Source organism: Clupea harengus, chromosome 18 (assembly GCF_900700415.2).
Source record: "Clupea harengus chromosome 18, Ch_v2.0.2, whole genome shotgun sequence".
Classification (NCBI taxonomy): Eukaryota; Metazoa; Chordata; class Actinopteri; order Clupeiformes; family Clupeidae; genus Clupea; species Clupea harengus.
Window position 1 is genome coordinate 7,353,736 of NC_045169.1, and position 19,397 is coordinate 7,373,132.

Genomic DNA, 19,397 nt, shown 5'->3' on the forward strand with positions numbered 1-19,397 from the left:
GGCGATTCTGTGATAAAGTCACTCAGAACTCATCTCCAGTGGAACCTCAAACTCTCCCTCCAACGTCAACAGCTGCAAAGTTCCATAGTCTTCGGGTCATTTACCAAATGATGGAGTGAAAAGGGGGAAGTGAACGTATGGACCCAAAAGACTGGGGGTGGCATGTTTTGGATGGGAGATTTATGCCAAATCTCAGATCAGCCTGCGGCACCACCAGAAATACTAGATGTAGTCCGCTGTAGTTGCAAGAAAGACTGCAGCACAAAGAGATGCACATGCAAAAAACATGGACTCCCTTGCACTGCCATTTGCGGAGAATGTCGTGGTACTAGCTGCACAAACTCACAGTTGCCTGATTTATCAGATGAATATGACCCAGAGGGGAAGAATTAAGCAAAAAACAAACCAGGAACTGATATAGGGGGTGCCAGAACCAAGAGCAACAGCAAAGGGGTTGAGGATCCAGGCTGGCAGTTTTCAGGTTAGAGGCCAGTCTAAAAGCAGCATTGCCATCACCCATTGTCAGTAGGATGATTGGATGAAGATTGGGCCGATGTATTTGTTATACATATGAATGGTGTTTCTGCCTATGCAAATTAGGACGTATTCAATAAGTGTGGAGCTCATATGCATATTCAAATTCATTTCAAAAGAAACTTGTAATACAAAAAAAGTTACTTTTCATGTATACTTTTAATATGTAAAGTTTTATTGTGGTAGGAGTAAAGGAAAAATTAAGCCTATTTGGGTGTATTTTGGGCATATTTGATTAGTGTATAGCTCATTTGCATACTAAAATAATTTTCAAAGAAACATGTAATACAAACATTTTTACTTTTCATGGGTAGTTTCATTGTGTAAAGTTTAATTTTGATAGGAGTGAAGGAAAAAAAATAGCCCCATTGGGGTGTAATGTTGCCTGGCCTTTTTGGCACACATCTCGGATTGATGAGAATTTAAAATATTTCCTCAACTAGGATTTCTTAGGACTTTTAGTATGTTTTTCTGGACACCTCAGAGAAATGATCTAAGTTGCAAAAAATTACTTCACAATTTGTCTGTCGAAAAACGCTACTTTGCCTGGTCTATTACCCCTGTAACAGTAAACCTTTGCGCACAGTATATACCCACTAAACTGGTCTTGTTTGTATCATGTATTTACCACCGGATGTCTGTATATATATTATGTACACCTACCAAATGCAGGATATGTACAACACCTGTTGTTCCCATCCCCCTTCTGCCACACAACACTCCCCCCATCCCCCCTTCCTATCTCCACCCGGCCGACCTCAAGCAGATGGGTATGTGCCATGGGCGTCGCCACAATATAACTTGGGGGGGACACGTCCCCCTCACTTTAAAAAAAAAGTCGTTTGGACCCCCCCACATTTGCCATCAAAATATTAGTGCATGACTGGTCTACTAGTCCAGCGTTCTTTCTTTCCATTGCTTCACAATCAAATCCGCTCCATTTTATCAGTAGGGGGAATACCCATAGCAATAGAAATCCACTCCACGTTTTCCTGGTTTCCTACACTTCACGCACGCAGATTCAACTCCAATACTCCTTGATCGAAGCGTCTCGCTAGCAGCTAGCACTTGGTGTCAGACATTGACTGTCCCACAGACGAGATGGACATAAGGAGTTTTTTTCGAGGAAGAGGAAAGTAAGTCAGAGTTGCCCAAGTTTTCCCTTTAGTGGCCAAAGCATCCTTATGAGACATTATCTGGCTGTAATAGCATTAAGTCACAAAGATCCTTCTGCAAAAATTATGGTTATAGCTAGATAAGCAAGCTATTTACCTAAAACTAGCACTAGGCAATATCATACTTTATTTACCCATGGAACAGCATTTGTTGATTTCTTAATCTGGGTCTGAAATATGTTGTGCTTTTGGCCGTGTTCAGACCTAGGCATCTGTTTCGGGCAGAAAGCGATGATTTTTTGTATTGCCATAACAACCGTGAGCTAATCTGGAGTTAACGTTAGCTAACATGCTAGTTTTTCTAACGACTTTTTAAATCCTCCTTTTAAATATTTTGCTCTCATTAAATGGAGAATAAAGTGCCAAAGTTGTCAGTGTCAGTATTCTGTGTATTACACCAAAACATTATCCTGACTATCACCAGACCAAGCTCAATCTGATTTAAGATTGCAGATCGTCCTGGGTTTACCCAGTCTACCAGAACATAATAGTAGTCAGTAATTGCAGGGGGGGGGGATGAAAGAGAGAGATCATTTTCTATCTAAAAACATGGTAAATGCACCAGAATGCGGGAAATTGCATCTACATCTTTCAAAATTTTCTGGGGGAAAACCCCCAGACCCCCCGCCAAAATAAATCCCCCCCACTCTCAAAATGCTGCTGACGCCCCTGGTATGTGCCGTGGTTCTGCTTAAGGTTCCTTCCTGACTAACAGGGAGTTTTTTTCTTGCCCGTGTTGCCAATGTGCTTGCACTAAAGCCCGAATTATAGATCTGCGTCGGTGTCCGGACGGACACATAGCCACGCCTTGGCAACACCCTTCCCCGTGGTGGAATGCCCATCCGAGCCCATCCGAGCCCTTCGGAGAGCTGGACGGACACCGACGTGCACCTCTCTATTTTTGTAACTTTTTCGGATACGAACGGATAGCGACGGATACCCCCTTGGCTGTGATTGGTCCGCTAACGAAATCATTTCCTAACGACATCATTTCCGGAATCTCACATTTCCTGTTTCATTCCCTATCTGTTCCTATTCTGTTATAGAGTGTGGATCAGCCGAATATTTCTGTCCGAGCCCGGCCTGCGTCCGACAGAGTAGTGCCCGAGCCAGACAGCCATTCAAATATATTGTCGGAATCCAACCAGACATAGTCAATGTCTCAACTGTTCATACTAATGACACATTTACGTATGTTTTTTAGGAGAGGTCTGAAGATATTTCTGAAACACTTATAAGGACGCTCAAATGACCGCGAATTCATAGGAGAGAATACTATCCCATTCTCACAGGAGACATCACAGCAATCGGAGCATATTTGTCAAACGCGATAAAAGATAGCCCTGCTCTGAAATATTCCCATTCCATACTGAATATTCTGTTTAGATCAAAGGTTTGTTTTTCGACACCGTGATATTTCAGATGATGGAACAGTTGAAATGAATGCTCATATACAAAAGCTAACCTTAACGTGAAGTGGAGTTAACTTGCAGCCAACACCATTGCATTACAAACCCTAACACACACACATAATGAGAAAGTAGGCTTATTATACCTGGCGATTATCTCGCCTTTTATCTACCATCTTTGAATAATGTAACTTATAAACACGTCGTTTTAAAGCGCTGTGGCCGTCCTGAAAAGATGTGTCAATAAATGAATTTAATCCATAGAATCCACGTTGACTTCACTACTTATTAAGATATTGTAACAAATCACGGAAGTGTGGAATATTTGTTATGGCTTTTAATTAAACACTAAACACAATACAATGTCAAAATGGCACGGGCTTTATGCCCTGCTACAAGTTATCACGAACAGACTGTGCTACCGTCACACACCTGTATAAACTCCGTCCCAACACAGAACAACGACATGCAATTAGAACAGTAAGGAACATTGTTAAAGAACATCGTTGGGCGCTGCATCATAGACATGTATATATGTCTATGCGCTGCATCACATCGAGAAAAGTATGTGCCCGCCGCACGGCATTATGGGGCGACTATGCCAAGTTAAATATGGAATGTTCAATGCCTTATCGCGCTGACTTGTCCCAGCCCTAGCCCAGCCCGACAGCAAGTAAAATATTTAGTCCGAACCCCAATGAGTCAATGTCTCAACTGTTCATACTACTGACACATTTACATACGTTTCTTAAGAATAGCCTGCCTTTATTAAACTCGAGCATCAACAGATGAATGATAAATGCACTGGCTCACACAAACAAGCCCCGTTAAACGCACAAGCGCGCACAAAAGGGATATAAGCATATTGAAATGAATTATTCACATTGCAAGAACGGAATGAAATGGCCTACACATTACACACGCTATGCATCTGATATGCCTAAATAAAACTCACGTTATATGCTACACCAGAAGAGGCGCGAATAAAACAAGTCTTACCATTGAAGATTATCTGTTTTCTTGAAAAATGTAAGTAGGCTACACGGACACATTCCTTATAAAAGTATCTACATAGTCCAACCATCGATGTTTAATCCATGTTGTGGAGAAAGAGGATGGCATCAATCATATTTCATTAAAGCTTCACACTTCTTACATTGGACATATCAAACAGCCTCATTAGAATCCGCATAGAATATGATGCCATCCGACAGAAATATCTCCATAGGCCTACAGTAAATTTCCCCTCGAGTGTCGTTTTAAACTCTCCAGATGACAGTTTCTTTTTTAAAAAACTTTAAGTGCACAAAGTTCGTTATAAAACGATCTACATAGTCCAACAATCGAGGTCTAATCCATTTACATTTAGTCATTTAGCCGACGCTTTTGTACAGGGGAGAAGCATGTGAAGCAAACACGTTTACTTGACTACTTATTAAGATATTTAAATATGGAATGTTCAATGCCTTGACTACTAAGCAGAAATATCTCCATACAGTAGATTCCCCCTCGTTTTGTATTGTTTTAAACTCTCCAGATGACAGTTTTTTAACTTATTCCCTGATACCAGTTTGCCTCCTGTAATCGCGTTGTCACAGCTAGGACATAAAAAAAATCCCCGCACACAAGAAGGCTATTATGCTAAATGTGATTTATTTTAGTCTCAAAAACGAACTTTTCCATCACGTGAGGCAGACACGTTGACTTGACTACTTATTAAGATATTTAAATATGGAATGTTCAATGCCTTATCACGCTTATGTTTGAAAGCCATTGTTTTCAGCTTGCAGGTGCTTTTGCCTCTGGCCCAGTTTGTCGGTTTTGACGTTCATCTCTCTCCCCCAACCATCCAGGTTTAATAAATCCGCGTTGACTACTAAGCAGAAATATCTCCATACAGTAGATTCCCCCTCGTTTTGTATTCTTTTAAACTCTCCAGATGACAGTTTATTTTTAACTTCTTCCCTGATACCAGTTTGCCTCCTGTAATCACGTTGTCACAGATATTTATTTGCCCAGTCAGCTTGTTGGTCTTGACGTTCAGATGTTGCGCCTAAACTATCATATCGTCTCGTCACATGATCAAATAGAGACTTGACATTGGACAACAGCATACATATTACCCAGCAATCATCATTACGAATCTGAATATGACAAAAAATACCAAAGAAAATGAGATAGTATTCATTTCATTGAATCGTTTTTAATAGTTTCTATAGTGTATGTAAGATAAGCATATCATTTTGTTATAGATTGCTACTATTTTTCACACAAATAATACCTACCATGATGGAGATAAGTTTGCCTTTTCAAGTGAATATATAGCGTTAGACAGACAATTCATTGTAATGTAGTGTGTCTCATAGACCCATGTGACTACACCTGTTGCTCTTGGTGACAGCTGGGAGGAGGGAGATAAACAATTGACGAATTCTATCACTCAAAGAGGTCGCGTAGTTGCTCGTCTGTGACCAAAAAACCGCTGCTCCACCCACTGTTCTGGCGGTGAATTGTTTTGAACACCCACAGCCGTCGAAGAAGTATAAATCAAAAACAGTACGTCCGAATCCGTCCGAATCTGTTTCCCCGCCCATTCGTAAAACGGACGGACACCGACGCAGACCTATAATTCGGCCTTAAGGGTGTTCAGGCTCTGGGCTCTGTGAAGCGCCTAGAGACAATTGTATTGTTATGGTGCTATTAGTGTTGCACGGTGTACCGGTACTAGAAAAGTACCGCGGTACCCTTACGTTAAAAACGATACGATTTTGCATATTTTTGGTACCGGTACTTCATTAAAAAAGCACGCAATCAGAGCGCACTCACTGTTCCGCTCCCTGTCAGGCTGCCTGCACGCATTGACTGTAAGGGGCTGCCCAGCTCTCACACATGCAAATACTTCGGGTACGAAGCAGACACTGAAGGAAAACCCATCGACACACACACAGAACCTTCAAATCCACTCAGGCAAAGGGAGGGAACACGTCGAATATGGCTAAGCACCTATCAGACAGACACCCCGAACTTTTCAGAAAGTTCAAAGAACGACAGGTTAGCAAATGCGATTATAAACATGAACACCCAAGCTCACCCATATACAGCCTAACACGAGTAGCCTTAGCCTAGTTTAGCTAGGGTGACCAGACGTCCTCTTTTACCCGGACACATTTAGGTCTCGAAAAAGAGGACGTCTGCTTTGTCTTGTGTTGCAATTGCTTGATGTTTGACTGTGTTAGGAAAGTTGTTGACTTGCTAGTTTGTCATAAACAAAGAAAGCAAATTTAACAGGTTTCGCTAAATGTAGCCGCTAGCAAGACATCTCGTTAGCGATGTTAGCAAGCTTGTTATAACAGGCTTGGACATTGATGCTAGTACTACGTTTTTTTTCACCCCTGATGCTAGTATTAAGTGCTCTTTGTAATGTTATTGTGATAGCCATGTTGGCTAGGTTGCCAACGACTTTCCTAACACAGTCAAACATCAAGCAAGTGGCTTCATCTGGCAAAAGAACTGTCCAGAAAATGAGACAATGCACATTATCGTCATGACTATTATCATTTTTTTGTTAGAATATCAGTTGCTAACAAGACCATCACAAAATACATTTCAGTTAATTTATAGAGTTAGTGTTTCTGTTAGCGTGTAAATAGTTTGTAAAGTGTGTAAATAGTTCAGTTGTAATAAGTGCATAAACAATTGCAATAGTTGCAAGTTGCAACAAGTGCGAATATTCATAATTCAAAATAATTCTACCAGACAGACAGGCTGTCTCATTGTTCACCATAGTGTAATGGCATGTGTGTATTGGTGCAAAGGTATGTGGTGGCATGTTTTTCATTGTTGTTTTTCAATAAAGGGGAGAAATTGCCCTTTAATTATGTGTCTATCTTTAATCTACCCACATAGCTTTAGGTTTTTTTCCACCTCAAACACACTGTAAAATTATGTAATTCATACTTATGGAAATAACTATGTAGTCATATAGTCAGATACGGACAATAGGTCTACATAGCCGTGTATAATCAATGCTATGATGTCACCATGTAGTTTTCATTAATATCTTGCTGTGGGCTAATACTAATATGAATGCCATTTGTTAAGTGTTCAAAAAGCTGGGCAGGAACAAGCTGGTAAAAAAGGGAACCTTACAGATGTTTTGTTTATTACTATCATAGATAAATATACCAGTATCGTATCGTATTTGTGGTATCGTATCGTATTTGTGGTATCGTAAGTATCGGGTATCGTGATATTTTGGCAAGTATAGTATCGAAGTCATAATTTTGGTATCGTGACAACCCTAGGTGCTATATAAATAAAATTGAATTGAATTCTCACTGGGTGAAAACGACATTTAATTTTTGGGAACAAAGAACCCATTCCACTCCAGAATAATCTACACTGGGTTTTACCTGTTCTCACATAGACTTGCATATGTATATATAATACATTGGGCTTGTGAAAGGAAGAAAAGGACAAAGTCAAAATTCTTTTTAGGAATGTTTATTTGTTTGGAGTCATCTCCATTATTTCTTAATTGTTTGTATCGAACACAAAACTGATTAAAGGAACACCTTTTATGTAACTGATAAACAAATTAACAAGGTCAGCTTGGAAACGACGGCAGTGGAAAAACAGGTTGATGTTCAAATGTATGTAAATATATGTGTGTGGATGTGGGTATACATGCAAAAGAAACAAGACATTTTTTAACAAAAATAAGCCTGAGAAAATATGGCAAAAAAAGATTTCAGTACAAAACACAAAAAAAAGACATTAAAAAATACATTTAAGTCCATCTTGAACCTCTAAACTATGATTATCAAATATATAAAAATGTTAGAGTGTACAACCTAAACCCAACTACATGATGTTCTGATGGTCTGATGTTTGGTCTGATGTTATACCCCTTCAAAGAAACTCATCAAGAGTTGGTCAACTAGCTATTGAACAAAAAGTGCTATGGAATTTTCTTTTCTAGGTCAATGCTTACAGCTCGCATAACCGATAGAAATGAAGTCCATTCCATTAGAAACCCAGCACTTCACAGTACCCAGTGATAAAGTACAGGGCCCGGGGGGGGGGGGGGGGGGGTATTCCTACTGGCATTTATTAATAACCAAACCTACCAATCAACAGCACCGATAGGAATGGGAATGTGCATGCGGAAATGGGCTCATGTTTAACACGTACATCAAGCCCCGCTAGTGGATATAATGCCTTTAGTCACATTGGTGTTTTCAAGTGAAAGGCTGGCAGGGAAGACTGTGTGTGAGAGAAAGAGCGAGAGACAGACAGACAGACAGAAACAGAGAAAGACAGAGAGAGAGAGAGAGAGAGAGAGAGAGAGAGAGAGAGAGAGAGAGAGAGAGAGAGAGAGAGACAGCGCGCGAGTATGTGTGTGTTTGGTGGTCGGTTTCTCAGTCAGAGTCGCTCTTCTCTTCCTTGAGGAGCAGCCGCTTCCCGCTTTTTGGGGCGACCGCTGGGTCTCCCTGTTTGGCTTTGAGTGCACTGCAGAGGGAAGGCAGGGACAGTCAGCTCAATCAGTTTAGCCATTTCAGAGCATAGATAGAAAATGACAGGACACCAAACACTTTTGTTCAATATTTTCAGTTAGTGTATAGACAGGTGTGTTTGTGTGTAAAGAGTAATATCAAGCAAAGCCATAAACCCAGCCAATAAAATTACACCCCTCCCTTGACCGGCTGGAAAAGTGTATGGTCTGAGACACTTTGTTTGTTTCCTATTTAAAAGCACAGAACACCCCAGATTTTTCTTTTTTCTTAAGTGCACACAAAGTACAGACAGCTTGAGAACAGGAGCAATTTGCTGAATTTGACAAAAATGCAGATTGCACTTGTGTAATTGCATACTGAACCAATGCATGTGCGTGTAATGGAGTGTTCATGTGGAGAGGAACACCAAGCTCTGCTGTAATGTGTGAGGCCCACAGGTTTTGCATATGCAGACTTCCTGCCTTGAATGTCTATGGGCATATTCTTTATATTTAAAAAAAAAAAAAAAAAAAAAAAAAAAAAAAACACACACACACCTCACACCATTTCCCAAATAACAAATGCCATTTTTCTGAGCTGAAATTTGAAATCTAAACTGGTCAAACTTGCTACCCAGCTTTGCAAGAACAGGGCCAACAGGAAAGAGGCTTTAGGAGCTGTGAAATCAAGGGGGGCTGTATGTGTATGTCTCTATGTTTTTAGAATGGACATGGCTAAGGCTCAGAACAAATTTGTAAGTAAATAAACCAAAATGAACCTATAGGGATGTTGTTAGTGTGACTACTTAAAATCTCAATTCACTTCAGGATTTTTTTTAACCTGAGCCTTACCCTCTCTGCCTGTACTTCTCCTGGTCCGCCTGCGGAACTATTTCATTGAGCTCCAAACTGTCATTGATGCTCTTCAACATTTCAAAGCGCTTCCGCCCGCGAATCTGTGGCGACAGAAAAAGAAAAGAGAATCAACGAATGAATGACAGAGCAGATTTCTTGGAGCCAAAAGAGGTCCCTTACACACACAAAACCCATTCATATGTCCGATAAAAACAACATGGAATAGATTCATTCCCACCCAGTCTTCCATGACGGTAAAATCCCGCATGTCCTGTTTTCCCACCTGACTGTATATTACGGTTAAATATTAACAGTGACTTTGCAGTATTCCCATTCCCACAACCTAATAAAAGCATAAAAGCAACACATTTAGCACAAATAGCAAACAGCTTCCAATGTGAGTGGGAATAAGTCAGAGTCTAAAAGTAGGCCTCAATGTTGTTGTTTTGGGCAGGGGGGGGGGGGGGGGTACGAGTGAATGTGTTTGATGGGGCTTACTTGAAGAGTGAAGATCTCATCAGGGCTGGTTTCAGTCTTGGGCTTCTTGCTGGAGCCAGCTTTGGGCAGGGCCTGCCCCTCCCTCTCCTGTTCAGACGTTTGCACTTCTACAGGTTGCCAAAGGGGAGGAAGAACACCATGTCAATCAGGTAAGACCTCTGGACACATACAAGTCATCTTGCAAACCTTCACCCATCCCCCAGTTTTGCTCCCAACCTTCCACCCCTCCGACTCTCTCCCTCTCTTACTTCTTTTTGTTCCCGACAGAATCTTCTCTCCATTCTTCTTTCCGTTGCTTTCCTCCTCCGATTTGCGATCGCGCCCGGGGCAGGCACACACACGCACCTCAAAGCACCGGCGGCCCAGGACCCGACCCCTGCACAAGAGGAAACCAGAAGGGAAGGTGGGGGTTGGAGCCATTTTGTGTCAAAATGATTCAGGAACCACTTGTATGTTCAGACACGAGGACAGGGAGGGCGGAAGGAAAGGAAGGAAAGGGGAAGACATGCAAAGAGCATGGACATGGGTGGGATGTGCTGTACCCATGTAAGGACTTTCACAATACAGCTCATGCTGGAGATGTGCATATACTGTACAAACACACCTGCACACATGCTGCCTTAGGGGGGCGAACACACCGAGACGCGTTGCTACAGGCGCAGACGCTTCAAAACGCCTTGTCAAAGCGCCGGGCAAAACAGCCTGGTGCGCCTGTGGAGCGGGGCTGCGTGCGCAACCTGCCTGGGGCAAGTGTGACATTGATGAGCTGTGCGCCTCCGCGCCTTGCGCTGAAAAGTTGAGAATATTTTAACTTTTATGCGTGCATAAAAGGCGCGCCGTAGCATAGGAAACAATGATTTTGCTAGCGTTGCGTTTTTAGAAATGCGTCTGGTGTGTTCGGCCCCTTACAGCGCTACAAAGGCAGAACTAGATAAGATACATAGATAAGGGGATTGGTGACTCACTCCTGGGTCTCCAGGGTCAGGATGGTGAGGATGGGCCGCCGGTTCATTCCCCCCATGCAACTGCTATTGCACATATAATTAAGTAGTATAGTGGTCGCCTCTGAGCCCAGCTGTGGACACAAACACACAGTCATGGAGTGTGCAAACACACACACACACAAACAAATGATAAACAAATACCATTTACACGCTCACAGCAAAGATGACAGCCCAGAGCGTGGCACTCTAATCCCTTATTATGCCCTGTACTGTAACCAAATGAGCGTCCTTCCATGGAATGCAGGGGATCATTTCGATACACCGTATTTCCATGTGCGATTACAACACCAAGAGAGAGGTCTAACATGAAGCCCTCTAAACATTTACTCATGGATTAACCTCACTTAGACGCATCATCATATCCAAACTCAATATCATTTAAATCATACTCTTGCTAATGCAGTATTTTACTGTAACTTATGATATGACACAAATGTAAAAAAAAAAAAAAACACAAGAACTCAAACACTACCGATAAAGTGGAAGTTACACGGATCACCTAGAAATCAAACTTAACGAACTCGTGTAATTCACATGTGCACAAACAAAATGGCGTGGTTGTGTACCTGGGGGCGTTCGTAGGGCACCATGACACTCTGTCGCCTGGTGACGCAGTCCTCCAGATACTGCGCCCTCTGAGTGCCCTCGATGCGGATCAGGTGACTGCGGTAGGCCACACCTTCAGAGAACACAAAAACACACACTTGTTTTTCGATTCGGGCCGTTATCATATTCAAGAGGTCCCCATCTATGGAAAATGGGATTCATCATTGATTCAGGTCGTGCGGTGCCAGACGGTGGTAGGTCTGGGGTTAAGTGGATGTGGTATAAATCTCCAAGAGAGGTTTCTCACTTCGACAGCCTCTCTGAGGCAGGGCTGAGGGTCTGCAGGATTAAACTTCGACGCCAGGTGAGGAGTCTCCAGAGAAATAGATACCATCTATGATAAAAAACATATCTGGGTCCAATATTCAACTCTGACCAACAAACTGACTGGAAATAATAAAAAAATTAAAAAAATTCTAACACAGAACAATAGAGGCGCATTAGTGAATAACGTTGAGGGGGGAAACAAAATGGATGTAATCTGCATGAAACCCGCAACACGCTGACTTGTAAAATCATTACATATGACTCATGCAGTCATGTGTGTGCGTAGTAAATATAGGTTTACACAAACCCATTTCAGACAAACAGAGACACCAACTAGGGATGCAACCGTACATGGTTTTATGTCAAAACGTTCAGAGCACCCCCTACGGTTCAATACGCACATGTGAACTACAGTCATTTTCCTTCAAAATCCTAATCCTGTTTATTGCACTGCAGATTGAGCAAACATTGCCTATCCATATCCACAGAACATCCCTTGTACACATCAACACACTGTATGCAAATAGGAGCTGGTGAACAGAGGGGACATTAAAAGCCACATTATCTCCGCTCCAATGGCGAACGCTACGAGTCCACTCGTTGGGGAAAAAACAACAATCTATTGCAGCATTTTGTGACAAAACTAAATCAGGGAAACTAAAAGGGACACTTGGAGAGACTCGGAGCACTAGAAGGCCAAATGTTGCATCTTGAAACGTTAGCGAAAGTGAAACTAAATTTGTGAAGCCACAGCGTGAGCAGATCTTCTCACTTATTCCTTGGCTACATGCTACGCATTTCCACCAGGTTTCATGGAAATCGAACCAGTAGTTTAGCGGAATCCTGCAACAAACTGCCCCTGAAAACATAACCTCCTTGGTGGAGGGAATCATGAAAGCAGTGGGTGTATTGACCGCCAAAGATTTACAGCCCTATTGGGTGGTTACTAGCTGAGGTACCTTATGGAGAGAGAAAAAGAACCATGTTCCAATGTACCCCTCCCGCACACATTTCAGCAGCAAAGCTCTATGAAACACCACAGACAGAAATTGAACAATACCACACAGACACCCTATCTAACACTCTCCACTGATAGTTGGACTTTCAGAGCAAGTGAAAGCTACCTCACTGTAGTAGAGACAGAAACCAGGCCTAGTCAGCCATGCTGCCATTTTTTTTTTTTTTTGCAAAATTGTTCATTGTTTGAGGAGTGATTTTATTTTAATCTGAAATATAGATAATGAAACCGTACCATTACTGTGGCCCAAAAAAACATACTGAACCGTGGGTATCATTGCATCCCTAACACACGCACACATAAGGACTTGATAATGGCACAATTAGCTTAATACAAATATCTATTACACCTTACACACACACACACCTTCGTTGTTCTCTGCGATGTTCTGGTGGTGTGGGCAGCGCAGCACCACGTCGGCCACGTGGTCAGATTTCTTGTAGATGGCAGTGGCCCGCAGGATGGCCCCCATCGGGGGCTCGTGATCCACCAGCACCTCCACTGGGCATGTCTTAGCCAGCTGGCAGAAGAGCTTATTCAGCTTCTGCGAGAACTGGAGAAGAGAGAGGGAGAGAGAGAGAGAGAGAGAGAGGTCAACAAATACTTCAGCCTTGTTCACTGTTAACCCTTTTCCGCTTCAGGTTCACTTCCACTTCAAGTGGGATGAGGGGCAAGACAGAAAAAAATTCAAAGTGGGAAAGTTGGTGAGGGAGAGAAAGAATGACGAGAGAGAGAGAGAGAATGACAAGAGAGAACGAGAAAGAATGACAAGAGATACCTACCTAAATGCTCTTGTAAGTGCAAATGTTACACCCAGGACGCTGCGCTCGTCTAGTGAGCTTCGTTTGGCACTGCCGTCTGTGCAAGCACGGCAATCCAGACTATTCTCATTTGTAGTTCCACGTTGGTGGAACGAACTGCCTAGTACTACCAGAGGAGGGGCGTCCCTCTCTACCTTCAAGAAGCTTTTGAAGACCCAACTCTTCAGAGAGCACCTCCCTTCCTAACTGGCACCTTGACTAGCGCTTAACTTGCACTTCAGCAGTTACATTCCCGCACTTCTTTTTCCTTTCTAGGTCTTTTTTCTAATTCTTATGTTAAGTAGTATTTATTGTTACACCATGTTTTTTATTGCTCTTAGCTTGACTGTTCTCTCCCTTGTACGTCGCTTTGGACAAAAGAGTCTGCTAAATGACTAAATGTAATGTAAATGTAGATAGAGAGAGAGAAGGAAAAATTCCATTATATGCAGGAAAATGTATGAGAAACTCCCTTTAATATGACCCTATATTTCTGAGGTCAAAGGTCATTACTAACCAAGTACAGAACTCTCAAAAGGACTTGAAAAAGTTGAAATATTCTGCAAGCTAACAGTGACACCCTCTGCCCCAGCAAACCCTTTGATTAGGTTTAACCCTTTCCCTCCCGAGATGAGGCCAGCATTTAGGGTGGGACATGCCCGGTCATGTCAGAACGGTGCATCTCCATTCGCCGATTCAAACCAGCGACGCGGGCAAGAGGTACACCACAGTGACGCGTCAGACAACCCCCCTCAACTCCAACACCACTTCCAAAAATGCCATTCATTCACTGCGTTACTGAGAAGTCATCCACCCACTTCTTTGCCGAGTGGTCCCGGGATCACTCGCTTTACGTCTTAGCCTTTACTGGGCTGAGGACAATAGGCTAGACAACGCAGCTATGCTACTTACAGAAGATGATTCTATATGGAGAATCAGAACACACGGGTGCCATTTTTGCCTGTGCGATTACTAGCAGGTAAATGCTGAAATTTTTTCACTGCTGATTAAATTGTTCGTTCATTCATTCATTGCCTTTAAATTTGGCTTGGCGGCAAAATCTATACTGATTTACTTCACATACATTGGGCTTACAAAATGGGAGATGGCACATGGTAAGATGTAGGTGAACCTTTCGTCCAAAAAAGGTTCTAAAACAGTGTACATGGAATTTCAACTTAAATACTATATAATAAACAACTGTTCTGTTAGAAAAAGTACTAACTTGTAATCAGCTTTTCCACATCAAAGGTCTTTTGCTAAACAAACAAATAAAAACGTAAAACAGGAGAGCAATAAGTGAAACTTAACCTGTTCCTTTATTAGTAACGGACTACTGTCAGCCATGTTTGGCCATATGTTTAGTGGAGTATGGTTTCTGAAGCGAGCTGACAGTTTTTGATTTAGAGGCGGTATTAATACATCGGTAATCAAGGAGACTGATACTACAATAGAATGTAAATTTGAGATAGATATGTTACACTAAATTCACAACACTGCCACAAAAGAATATTGGTCTGATGGAAAATGCTGTGTTGAATTTCCTTTTGCTTCTTCATTTTAAAGATACGCTTTATCAACTTCTAACCAAGCCCAACTTCAAACTTGAAATTTTGATGACTGATAAATTAAAAAAATAATGTTCTGTATTTTACAGGCTAGCCTATAACCGTTTTTTGTCAGTTTTTTTTTGTATCCATGTGGAAACATACATTCATATTTTGATACACCAAACTGAGGAAAATTCAGAATGAAAGCTGAAGCAGTAATATATGACATGACTAGCAAAACCTCTATTCATTAACTTATAACTTGTAGAAGTAGGCTATGCGTACACACCCAACAATGCCTGTTGTCTGAAAAAACATTTTCAGTTCTGGACTTTTGTTGCCATATAATTTATCTGCCACCTTTGTCCTTTTTCAAAATCCTACCCACAATGCTTTCCACTGATGTCAAATGTAAAATCCAGTGATCTGAAAAATGAATACTGGTTCCTTTAACTGGCCAGACCAAGGGGCCAATATTTTTTTTTAGACTGAAAACTAATTAAAGAAAGTTAGGTGCAAATGTATTCAGTCTAAATTATTCACAAGCTTCACAGATTACTTAGCTATACCTTCAAACAACAACAGGTGTGAAGACTAAACATTTGCACATCTCAGAATGATGAAGAATAAAAGCAAACCATGATTATAAAAAAAATTAAATTAAATTAAATGTGTGTCTTACTGTAGAGGTGGCGGACTTGGCGGTGCTGAACTGGGTGAAGCGGACACAGAAACCCAGCTCGCCGGGGTAGTCCGTGGGGGAGGGCACGGTGGTGGCAGTAGGGGGCAGACAGTCCATCCCTGGGGAGCTGGAGGGGGTGGGGGCAGACCCGTCCAGCGGGAGCTCCAGCCCCACAAAGCCCTCTACGCCACTTGGGCCCTGAAGAGGGAGGACAAGGGCAGAAGTGTAAATAACACGGTAATCCAATATTCAAGCACCTTTAAATCATGTCAGATTACTGTGATCCGTTTGTGCGTTTTCTAAAGGGACGATATTCTGATTGAATAGATTGACCGAGTATACATGCCAGTGTAATGTGCACACTATGACTGAGCATCAGCAAAGTAGCTTTGTGTAACAGTGTGCTGTTAACAAATCCAAGGCGTATCTAAAACTCAGGCTTTATGTAAAAAATGGCGACTCACCAGATCCATCAAGGTATGGATGGATGGATTGGAAAAGGCAGGAGGCAAATCATCGAGGATGCTGTAAAACACAAAACCCCCACAAAAGTATCAAGCTGATCAAAATGCAATGTTAAAACCATTGTCACCAAAAGGTGTAACAATCTTAATTAAACTAAGAACTACTAATGGTACAAGGGTTATATCTGTATGAGTTAATGTCGGCTGATTTTCAGTAGGCTATTCTTAACATCAGATTTTAGGAATCATCTTGTATGTTGCATCATAATCACTGGAAACCCTGACAACTTCAAATTAAATCTTCTATAACTGGTTGTAAGACAAAAGAGAAATATGCCATTTTATGAGTTATTATTCCTCCCCTTTGTTTCTATTCTACCTTAACATATCTTCGATGGAAGTGCAAAGCAACCTAAACCAGGATCATACAACTGCTAGACTCTCAGGCCCCCCTTATAAGAATCTGCGTCAAAATGGGCCTTACGTTTTGTCCAGGTTGTTCACAAAGTTTGAGGCCCAGATCTCATCAAAGGTCCCTTGGCTCATGGGCAACTCGGTCATCTCGTCTTGATTCATTCTACCTCCTCTTTCTCCCCACAGACACAAGGCTTTGCTAGCACGGATGACCACGGGGGGGCAGAGGAGACTACCAAAAACAAACAGAAGGGTTAGTATGGTGGAGGAATGGTGAGGCAACAAGACAGACACTGCATAAAATCACATGCCCAACACTAGCTTGTGCTTGAAGTTTGACATTTTACGCCACCAAATTCTTGCCTCTGATATAATAGGAGCAAAATTACACTGATGTGAGAAGACAAATACTCTTTACTGAGTGGTTGGCGAGTCCATTAAGTTTGTTAGCGGGACACCTATGATGCAGATCCTGTGAAACGATTCACGGCCTGTGGAATGTCAGCAACACGGCCTAAACATGTGTTCCTGAATGAAGTCAGCGAAGTTTACTAGTCGACCACTGGCACACAGAGAATAACGTTTACTATCTGACGTTAGACTCTCGTCAGTCCATCATTGTGACTCCAGAAAAGAAACATAACTTAAACCTAAATACTGTTCGATTGAGCGAAGTAACTTCACGTAAGGCTAGGCCCAACTGGCCAAAACGTTTTTGATACGTTAGCTAACTATCGCTATGACATAAGAGACGTCAGTCATATTTAAGATCAAAAGTTACTAATTCTTTCGAAGTTGGTTAAAACTCAGTCGCAGCGTTAACACATACATTTTACTGTGGCAATGTTACATTATAAAGCGGTAACAGGTTTCTTCCCCCACTGAATAACCAAACATCACAGATCAAGGCTAACGTTAGCTAACGTTACTTGCTTAGCAAGCGCTGACCAAATACCAAAATAATTTCAACATACAACACATGTTTGGTTACCTTAAAAATAAACAAACTAACAATGTGATTAATTTGTCTGCCAAATAAGTTCACTTAATTAATGTTTGTCTCAGGAAATGCTTTAACTTGCTGCCTCGCTCACTAATAACTAGCCACCTTAAGAAACAAATTAGCTCGCTAACATAAGCTAATTGGTTAGCATTACCTTCCCAAAACAAGCTTACGTTAATCTCTCTCAAGTTCAAGCTATTCGAGCTTCTGTCGCAATAGAAGTGTTTTGGTCGCTAGGAAAAAATCGCAAATCCTTTTGTTATAGTTTAACGACTTGCAATCAATACTCTGCAACTCTTTGTTGTACACAAAACAACCACTATCTGGCCAGCTTCCCCCTGAAGAGAAATCAAGCTGGCTTTGCTAACTCATTTGCTATGATCTGTAACAGTTTGAATGACTTGCTCACAGGTTAGCTAATTTAAAATGGTTAGATTTTTGACCAAATTGATCCAATACCTTACCTTGCCTCCCGTTTTTCTGCAAGACACTTTACACTTTACTCCACGCTGAGCGTCTGCATGCACACTCCTAGCTCCAAACACTTGCAATGTTGCTTGGGGTCTGTTTTTGCAGTGTTATTGTTCCACTACAAAAGCTCCAACGCCGCACCACGCTGAGTACGGGGATTTCCCAAAAACTTCGTGTTAGTGGGCGTGGCCTTGTCGCCAGATTTATAGACCAGCCAACCAGAGGGTAGGGACTGTCGACGTGTATGTTTTTAAATGAGACACCAGGAAAAAATCAACTCGAAAAAATCAGTGTAACATTAAACACATTAGACGAGCATATCAGTAGTAGTTTAATGAAAGGTCAAGAAATGTAGAGGGACAACTAACAGAAATGAATGACAGGCGACATTTAAGCGTATGCCACCAATGTTCTGGTTGACTGACTGCTGCCAGTTTTGTCGGGTCATAAATGCTGCATTCTGCCGGGGATTAAAGAGAATACACACAGGACCATCTGGTCGTCCCACCACTGGGTCCCTGACAGAAGAGGGCGGCATTTTTTCTGATTAGTTTTGTAGCCTAGGTTGTAACTTAGAGAAGTGGTAACAGTTTGTGGCCCCCACGAGTCATGTGATGGGTCTAGAGATTGGCCTTGACTTGGTAATTTGTGTAAGAAGCAGTTGTTTTTCCCAATACATATTCATAAAGTGCACACACACAATTCACTGCACTCACATTTTATGCCTACTGCAACTTGAATGTTTGATATGATCATACCACCCCAGTTTAAATGCATGCTCTTTGCCTTTACATGTCAAATGTTTAGGTAATGATGGCCTAAATGACAATGAGACTGATCTAATATGTTGCACCTATGGTATACACACAGGCTGTAGTCATAGACCTTCAATTTAAACAATTCAGGCAAATTAGAGATGGTTTGTCCATATTTGTGTTATGACTAACTAAGTTGCGATGCTCCTCTTATGTCTTCCAGGTCACGTAGTTGTGTGTTGAAATATACGACTCAGGAACGCATCTGGTCTTAAACCACTATTGCCAGCTGTCGTCTGGGTCATAGTTACATGTCAACAGAGTGGCAAGCTAAACTATAATGAACTGGAAACCTAGTTTTGTAGGTTATTATGCCATCATCCCCTGCTTGCTCAACT

At 41.8% G+C, this 19,397-nt stretch overlaps 1 protein-coding gene across 1 annotated transcript; it reads right to left on the reverse strand.

The window, feature by feature from the left end:
• Positions 1-7,605: 7,605 nt before the first annotated feature.
• On the reverse strand, positions 7,606-18,432 carry LOC105907172 (cellular tumor antigen p53). Its single transcript, XM_031585069.2, has 11 exons — positions 18,238-18,432; positions 16,841-17,002; positions 16,357-16,417; positions 15,893-16,090; positions 13,227-13,413; positions 11,536-11,648; positions 10,931-11,040; positions 10,214-10,341; positions 9,966-10,072; positions 9,465-9,568; positions 7,606-8,629 (listed from the first exon to the last, which is right to left on the reverse strand). The coding sequence occupies exons 2-11, from the start codon at positions 16,930-16,932 to the stop codon at positions 8,539-8,541; spliced, it is 1,191 nt and encodes a 396-aa protein (XP_031440929.1). The 5' UTR covers positions 16,933-17,002; positions 18,238-18,432; the 3' UTR covers positions 7,606-8,538.
• Between the last annotated feature and the right edge of the window lie 965 nt (positions 18,433-19,397).

Excerpts from the sequence above, each read along its gene's own strand:
- LOC105907172 (XM_031585069.2), bottom strand. The coding sequence starts at position 16,932 with ATGAATCAAGACGAGATGACCGAGTTGCCCATGAGCCAAGGGACCTTT. Across the intron at positions 9,569-9,965 it reads ATGAGATCTTCACTCTTCAA|ATTCGCGGGCGGAAGCGCTT; the intron begins GTAAGCCCCATC and ends CTGTCGCCACAG. Across the intron at positions 8,630-9,464 it reads GAGAAGTACAGGCAGAGAGG|TGCACTCAAAGCCAAACAGG; the intron begins GTAAGGCTCAGG and ends TTCCCTCTGCAG.